The 9,499-nt window shown below is 38.6% G+C and overlaps 1 protein-coding gene across 4 annotated transcripts in view; it reads left to right on the top strand.

Moving 5' to 3' along the window:
- LOC106880702 (septin-5) overlaps positions 1-9,499 on the top strand; it is a 78,627-nt gene that overhangs the window by 25,832 nt on the left and 43,296 nt on the right. For 2 of the 4 annotated variants that reach the window (XM_014930775.2, XM_014930773.2), the window contains exon 1: positions 574-945. The exons of 1 other annotated variant lie outside the window; for it this stretch is intronic. In XM_014930775.2, the coding sequence (XP_014786261.1) occupies positions 748-945 (198 nt within the window). In that variant the 5' untranslated portion in view covers positions 574-747. Of the gene's footprint in view, positions 1-573; positions 946-9,499 lie in introns of those variants that run through there. One more of the 4 variants, XM_014930772.2, reaches the window with a different exon arrangement.

The following is a 9,499-nucleotide window of genomic DNA, read 5'->3' as shown; positions in this document are numbered from 1 at the left end:
TATATATATATATATATATATATATATATATATATAGTACAAGGTCTGAACTCACTGACATTGTAATACAAACAGAGAGCTTTTGTGCGTAATACGGTTCGATTGCCCTGCTAGAAATACCAGTTAACTCTACAGCGAAATCACAGTACTGTCCTATGTTAAAAGGAAAGCTGGAAGGATGCATTAATTATAGACGATAGAAAGATAGATAGGCAGACGGACAGACAAGTAGATAGATAGATAGATAGATAGATAGATAGATAGATAGATAGATAGATAAAGAGGAGAGAGAGACACACAGTATGAGAGAGAGATAATGCGAAACAGTTACAACAAAAGGAAGCAGCGACTCCAAATACAGACACACACACATATATATACATACACACATATATATACACACACACACACACACACACACATCTATGTAAGGTTTTCCATGTCGGTAGGAGAGAGAGAGAGAGAGAGAGAGAGAGAGACAGACAGACAGACAGACAGACAGACAGACAGACAGACAGACAAAGAGAGAGAAAAAAATCAGCAAAAACAGACAGGCAGACAGATAGGCAGAGAGACAATGAGAGAAAGCCATGGGAGATTTTCGTAAATACTTGCGCAGTAGCAACAGCGCTTACCTCACCAGCAACACTACCACCACCCTCAGTGACAACATTATCAACAACAACAACCGCCGCCACCACCACCAGAACAACTACATCACTACTACTACCACCACCACCACCACTAATGATAATAACAACAGCCCATACTACAGGATCAGTGTTAGCAGCAGTTAACTCAGGTAGGACGGGTTTACGTTTGGAGGCCATGATGGAGAGAGGCCACCACCAAATCAGGAAAGATTCGGCCAATTCGGTCACTACAAATATTTCGGCCACACGACGGCGCCGGACTCGCCGTACGTTCAGTTCACTACACGACAAGGTAGGACAACGGTTTTATAACCCCCACCTCTCTCTCTTTCTCTCTTTAGAAGAAGTATATGTCGGAAAATATCTATATCTATCTATCCTATATATTTACACATACTCTTTCATACACACAGATCGATAGATAGATATATGTAGACTGATAGATAGACAGACAGACAGACAGACAGATAGATAGGTTGACAGATATAGATAGGTAGATAGACACAGATAGACAAATATAGATAGGTAGAGAGACATAGATAGATAGATAGATAGATAGATAGATAGATAGATAGATAGATAGATAATGGTGATGCAAGCAGGAAAAACAGAACTCAAAATATGAGTATATGTGTATTTTTTTTTATTAATATTTAGCAGAAAAGAACAGAGTGACTCAAGGGCTGAGAGTTTCGTTCGTTAGCATTTAGTATATACAAACCTATACACACATACAAAACCTACATACTCAAATACATGCATATTTTTGACAGATTGTTGCTTTGCAAGGTCTTGCTGAGAGAGCAAAATACTCATAAGTGTATGGTCTCTCTCTCTCTCTCTGATATATATGTGCGTGTTTGAAAATATGTTAAAATATTCACGTTGTATAGCATATGTATGTATGTATGTATGTATGTATAGTTAGACAGATGGAGCGACAGAGATAGATAGATAGATAGATAGATAGATAGATAGATAGATATGGTGTATATATATGCATAGATATTAAGAAACATGAGAATTCTACATCTATATACGCGCCCGCATATAAACACACATATACAATGTGTGTGTGTCGAATGCCCAGATAGATTATCATTTAAATACGTAAGTACATTTGAGCATTAAAGGAAAAGAGTACACCCACCACCCCGATTAGTTTTTTTTTTGTTCATTTTTATTCCCCGCCATCACCCTACTCCGAACCCTACAGCTGAATCAGGGGCCGCCACAAATAATGTTAAAAATCCTTTTTTTTTTTCTTTTGGTCTTTCTTTCTCTATTGTTGCTCTAGATATAAATAATTTGTTTATATTACTCGCTGCCATTTAGCGTCAAATAAATGAAATTGAACGTAACAAGAAAATAAAAATAGGTTATATTCGGTGTAGTTTAGAAGACGAGGGTATGGCCTGGGGGAAGAAAAAATCTACCAAAAAAAAAACCCCTATTTCTAATTTATTATTTCCTATTCAGCAATTATTGTGTGTCAGTGAGACAATAGAAATGGGAGGAGAGTTGAGGTTGAGTGGTGGCGGAGTACCTCAATCCTTTCGTTGTGGCTTGAATGGGCTTAGAGGGCCATCAGCTGGTCTTAATCCGTCCCTGCTGTCATCAATGGAGCGAACGAACGCACGCACACGCACAGAGTGAAAGAGAGAGAGAGAAAGAGAGTGAGAAAGAGAGAGAGAGAGAAATAAAGATAGTGAGAGAGTATACATGCACACACACACACATCATTCATAGAATATGCATTCGTATATGTATGTATGTACGAACATGGATTAAATACATACACATGCACATATATACATACAAGCATTTTTTTAACATGCACAAACAGACAAACAGGTAGATAGAGAGAGAGAGAGAGAGAGAGAGAGAGAGAGAGAGAGATAGATAGATGGCTATGTAGACATTCGTACTTTTATTGCGTGTATATGTGCATTTATGTATGCATGTGTATTATATAGATGCATGCACACACAGATATGTACATACACACACACGGGACAGACGGCCTGTAGCACTTTGCACAGTATGCTGGCTGAGTATACCTCAGAGTTCTACTTTTAATATGGATTCTTGAGTAGAATTAATGTGACACAGTGTGGCAGTCGGAAATACAAACTTCCAACCAATCCCGGTCACAGAATCTCCACACAGTTTCCATTTTTCTGGGGTCGATCGGGATCGAACAAGGAAGAATTCACGATTGAGAAACGAATTTGTTAACCATTCGGCCAAGCCTGCCTCATTATGTATTCATAATATGATGTATACAAAAAACACATGTGGAGAAACACATGTTTAATTTATCAGTTTTTAGGTACATACCGCACACACACACACACACTTGTGTGTGTAAGAGTATATATATATATATATATATATATATATATATATATATATATACATGGCATTAGTTAAACATAAATGAATATGTGTGTATGTATGTATGTATGTATGTATGTATGTAGGCGTGAGTATATATATGTGTGTGTATATATGTTGCTGTTTCTTAATGTTCTACATTATTATCTTGTCGTTCGTGCATGCAATGCTGCCTTCTTTTGCCGCCTGTGTGTGTTTGTGTGTGTATGTGCGATGTGTGAGTATGTATGCACGATGTGTGTGTGTGTGAGCATGCACCATGTGTGTGTGTGTGAGCATGCACAACATGTGTGTGTGTGAGCATGCACGATGTGTGTGGCTGTGAGTATGCATGATGTGTGTGTGTTATGTGGCCTCTGATGGTATGTGTTCGAGTTTCCTGCTTGTAACATCTGCGTGTGTGGATGTGTGTGTGGTCGAATTGTAGATATACCGACCTGTTTAGCATTTCGATTATTTTTATACAAGAGGAGCTAGCTCTAACAGCATAATGCCTATAGTAGTAGTAGTAGTAGTAGTAGTAATGGTGGTGGTGGTATTTTCTATATTTAAATTTTCCTCAATTTATGTAGATTAGATTCAGAAATTTGTTGATGCCCCACTCCAAACAAGAGCATTCGTAATAGACGAGTCTATACAACATTATATATATATATATATATATATATATATATAAAACAAAGTCGGGAGACAAGTCAAGTCCAGGTAGATATCAATTCAGTCTCAAATTTGGTTCTGACCACACATAGTATTAATTCCAGTTAAAATACTTAATGTAGGTCCCGAGAAAATGTAATAAGGTAAGACAATGGAAACAGATACAATAATCCTTTATTTATTTATCCATATAAATAAAGGATTATCATATCCGTTTTCCATTGTCTACCTTATATATACATATAATCTGTGTGTGTGTGTGTATCCACACGCATATTCATACACACTGTTAGCAGGTATTCACAGTAGTGCTGACTGAGGATGAAGCTCGGATTTATTAATCCTGAATCAGCGTTCCAGCAAATACCGGCTAACAGAGTGGCTCTCGGTAAATACTCTGCTTTAAAGAAGAAAACTACCCATACACACCGGAAATTAAGGTCTATTAAGTTAGTAGCAGACGACATGCAATACGTTGGAATATTAGAAGATCATTTAAGGCGACGAGCTGTCAGAATCGGTAGCGCGACGAACAAAATCCTTTGCGGTATTTCGTCCGTCTTCACGTTGCGTTTAAATTCCGCCGAGGTTAGCATTCTGTTCGGACGTTCTCATTGTGGACGGCGGACCTTGCAACCTGGAGGGGGTCCAGATTCTTGTTTGGTTTCGAAACGAGCGTAGAGTGGTGGTGGTGGTAGTTGTACCATTTGTAGTAGTAGTAGTAGTAGTGGTAGTTGTTGTGACGGTAGTTGTAATATGTTGTAGTAGTAGTAGTAGTAGTAATGGTGATTGTGGTGGTGGTTGTAATATATGTTGTAGTTGTAGTGGTGGTGGTGGTGGTGGTAGTAGTTGTAGTGGTGGTGGTGGTAGTGGTAGTAGTTGTAATATAAATTGTAGTTGTGGTGGTGATGGTGATAGTTGTAATATAACTGTAGTAGTGATGGTGGTGGTTGTAATATATGTTGTGGTGGTGGTGGTGGATTCTCATCACAACAGGTTTTTTTTGACAAGGAGTACAAGTTATGTTTGTTCGTTTGTCGGGTGGCGGTGGGTGTTCAGACGGGGTGGGAGGGGTGCGTGGGAATTCACTCACCTCAATCTTTTGATGGTTTTGTAATGGTTTTTGTATAGCTTTGTGTTTATTTGTTGTTTTTGCTATAGTAGTTTGTGTGCTTGTGTGTGTGTGTATGTGTGTGTTTTGAGTATGTGTTTGTATATGTGTATGTACGTTTCTATATATATATGCTGATGTGTGTGTGTGTGTGTGTGTGTGTGTGTGTGTGTGTGTGTGTGTGTGTGTGTGTGTGTGTGTGTGTGTGTGTGTGTGTGTGTGTGTGGATTTGATTGTGTAAGAGTGTGTTTATATGCATGAGTGATTGTGTTTATGCCCGTGTTTGTATGTGTGTGTGTTTGGCTGTGTATGTTCGTGTTTGGATATGTATTTGTATGTATTTGATTACGTTTATAATTGATTGATATTGTGTGTGTGTGAATGTGTATATGTCAGTCTACACGTCTAGGTATATGTATGTGTATACGTGTACATTTATATAAATCTATATATATATATATAAGCGTGCACGTTTATGTCTATGCGTGTATGTTTGTGTGTGTGTGTATATATATATATATATATATATATATATTTGTACATATGTGTTTGTACATGTAAGAGGTGGTGTGTGGAGGGTGTTGAACCAAAGTAAAGTGTAGTGACGCCCGTAATCCCTGTTGTATTAATACTAAATAACTAAACTAAACAGCGCCGTGTCAATAGTAAAACCAGAGTCGGGGCTGGACGTGTAAACAGCATTGAACGAGGCACAACTATAGCTTGGCCGGCCAGATCTGTCTAAATAATTAAACAGTGTCGTGTCAATAGTAAAGACCGAGTTAAGAGCTGAACGTGTAAACAGCATTGAATGAGGCCAGATCTATCGTAAAATCAATGACATTGCTTACCTTATGGTGTAGGCATTGGCTACTCCCACCTCTGATGGTTTACACATAACGAAACACACATACTCACGTATTATTATATACACACAAAAATTATTGCACGTGCTTAAGTACACACATGCGCATTATTATTTTTATTATCAAGTGAGGAAGCAGCGCATACCATCAAAGTGACACTGCGGAATTTGAACTCGGAACGTAAAAACAGACGAAATACCGCTAAGCATTTCGCCCGGCGTGCTAACGTTTCTGCCAGCTCACTGCCTTGACTATTGGAATGTTATTACTGCTATTGTGGTGAGCTGGCAGAATCATTAAAGCGTTGGGGGAAATGCTTCGCAGCGTTACTTCTGAGTTCATATCTGACCGTGGTCAACTTTGCCTTTCATCGTTTCGGGGTCAATGAACTCGACTAACCCCCTTCCCTAAAAATTGCTGCACTTGTTGCGTTTCATTCATTTGAAAGTTTATATGAGACTGAGGGAAACGCGATTAGTTTTTGTCAGGGTCATTATTCGAAGAAACGTATTCTACTCTACTTCATGGATTGAGTACTTCGCCTTAAATTCTAATTCCTCAAGACTTTTTAAACGAGAATATGCAACCGTATGTATGGGAGGGGAGGGCTTTTGCCAAATTAAAATGTGTCGTTTTGATGGGGGAGGGGTTTGAAGGGTTTGGGGATCTGTTAAGAAAGGTCAAAGGCTAGACGTACCCGGAGATTATAAACGATGATGATTGCTTCGCATGAAATTGAGTCATGCCAGACCCTTATTCAATTACTCACGCGCAAACAGAAGATATGAGGACCTTTGTTTCAGGATGAAAATATACACATAAAACCCACACTCCACACAAATGCAAGGGATAGGTAATTGGTTGGGGTCTTAATGTTAGGGAACACACGCACACACACGTATTACACGTATGCAAACATGTCTTCGATTGTTTGCAGAACTTCCGTGAAATTTTAGCAGCATAAACATTCAAGATAAACAATATATACACACACACACACACACACATATATATATATACTTATATGATGTATACATTAACTCTTGCAATATATATACACACTTCCCTAAGTTGAGTACATTTAGACACGTAGCCCGTATTATGTGTGTATACATCTCACGCAGACGTTTATACACATACGCAACATGTACATGTACGTGTATACACTCCCACATACAAGTCTACGCATACACACACATACACACATACATACATAGATACACACGTATGTATATGGGTAGCTATGTTTGTGCGCATGTACATGAGCATATATATGTATATATACACACCTACATGAGCATATATATACATACATAGGCGTATATATAGACACATACATGGGCATATAATACATACACATACATACACATACACACGTTATTATACATGAACATATATACATATACATACACGATTATACATGGATGTGTATGTATGTAAATATATACACATATATATACACACACACTATTACACATGGGCACATATATACATACATACATACATACTGTTATTACAACACGAACCTCTCTCTCTCACACACACACATACACAAACGCGCGTGTGCACGTTTCCGCACCTCTACCTCCCCTACACACCCACCCTACACAAAGAGACATGTTTACTAAAACGTGGAAATCCTTAGGAGTCTAGCGAGGTTTGCACTGCACCATTTTCTAAACATTTTGGTCTTGCTGTTACTGTTGTCGCCGGTGGCGGCGGCGGTCGTCGTCGTGGCGGCGAAGCTGTTGTTTTCGTTGTTAGCAAATCTCGGTGACGTATAAATATTTATGTCTACCTTACCAGATTATATCATCATTCTCGAGCACTCAGACACGGCGGTCATTTTCGAGATTCACAGCCCTTCTACCTCTTCATGTTCTACCACCACCACCACCATCAGCAGCACCATCGTTATCAGTGCCAGTGCCAACAAACTGCAGCAACAATCTACATTTGTGGTTCTGAACGTACTTTTGGCTTTCATGTACAAACCTTTACATACGAGTGCACCCCGGCGGAATTTGAACTCAGAAAATACCGCAAAGCATTTTGCCCTGATAGCCCACCGCCTTAATAATAATCCTTTCTACTAAAGGCACAAGACCTGAAATTTTTGTGGGAAGGGACTAGTCGATTATATCGACCCCAGCTAAGCATTTCTCCCGGGCGTGCTAACGATTCCGCCAGCTCGACGCCTTAATAATAATTGGTGGCTGTTGTTTGCGATCATATAATAAGGAGCTTATTGTATACGGCGCTCAAATACACTCGTACGTAAAGGTTTAAAGAGAGGAGAGAAAGCGACAAGAAGTGAAATGAAGACGGTGAATGAAAGCCAGAAGTACGTGAATCGTACACAGAGCAAAGACATAAGAGACAGAAACGTGAGCATTAAAAGACTCTTAAAAAGAGGAGAGTGCATAGGCAGGTCATGGGTAATGTTGGCGAATTTCAGGAAGCGTGGAATTGAAGATTTGTGAAAGTAAGGGCTGGAGTGGGCATCATAAAATGATCTTCTCGACCATAAAATGATCTTCTCGACCATAATGTCATCCAAGAAGTCACGCTTCATTGAATGGGATTTATTGTCTCGCATGAAGAATATATCACTTTGTAATAAATATTTCTAAAGAAAAATTCGTGACGTCTTTCTTAACAATTAGGGGTGGGTGTTAATATATTAGGGGATAGTATGGAGAGAGGGTTGAGGGGTATGGAGGGGAGAAGGGAAGGAGAAAAGGAGAAAGGGTAAAGAAAATACGGAAAGAAAAAGAAAGAGAGAAAGAAAAAAACTGTTCGTAATGAATTATTTATTGTGTTTTTTTTTATATTGTGAATATGAGACAAAACAAATATTTATTGAGTTTTTTTTTATATACGGTGAATATGGGACAAATATTTTGAGAGGATTTTTCGTGGAGAAGAGGTCAGATTAATCGACTGAAGAGAAACTAATCTCAATTTATAAAAAACATCATTTTGAATTTGGTAATAAAGGAGAAATCGATATTGTTAAGTAGAAAAGATTATGGTCGATCGATAAATCATCTGTCGGTCATTACCTTTCCTCTTCTACCTATTATAGCTTTAATAATCAGTTGTGGGCCCCATGGTCGGACTGAGTAACAACCAACCCTAGCTGTCGGCGAGGATTAATTGAAGAGTTTATACGGGGTGGGTGGGTAAAAGTAGGTGTACAGTTACTTAGAAAAGAACATAGAATCATAGAATTCTTATCCTAAAACAAAAAGAAAAAAACAGAAATGAAAAGAACTTTTCTATTGGGTCATCCCATAAATAATGCGGTTTTTTATACTTCTTTCATTTTCAAAATTAAGATAAACAAAGTTCTTTTTAAATCTAAAATATACTCTCCCTCATTTTCTACAATGCTCTTCCATCTATCTGGTAGACTTGCAAGGCCCCTCTTTCAAAATTCACTTGTCCATGACAAAAAATATTCCCCCAGTACTGTCCTGACCTCATCTGCAGAATTCATATTTTTCCCGTCCAAATGATTTTGAAGACTGTGGAATAAATGATAATCAGATGGGGCAATGTCCGGCGAATATGATGGGTGGGGCATCGACTCTCATTCAAACTGTTCCAGCCTTTGGAATGTCATCCTCGTTGTATGTGGCTGAGGATTATCCTGATGGAAGACCACCTTTCGTCTTGAAACCAAAGATTGTCGTCTTTCTTCTAGCGCTGACTTGAATGACCAAATCCAAGCTTCTCTGCTAGTTCCTCAACAGTTACGATGAAATTTTGTTCCACCAAGGTTTGCAGGACGTCCACGTCGACTTTACCCA

Source organism: Octopus bimaculoides, chromosome 26, assembly GCF_001194135.2.
Source record: "Octopus bimaculoides isolate UCB-OBI-ISO-001 chromosome 26, ASM119413v2, whole genome shotgun sequence".
In the NCBI taxonomy this organism is placed as follows: domain Eukaryota; kingdom Metazoa; phylum Mollusca; class Cephalopoda; order Octopoda; family Octopodidae; genus Octopus; species Octopus bimaculoides.
This window is presented reverse-complemented; position numbering and strand designations above follow the sequence as displayed.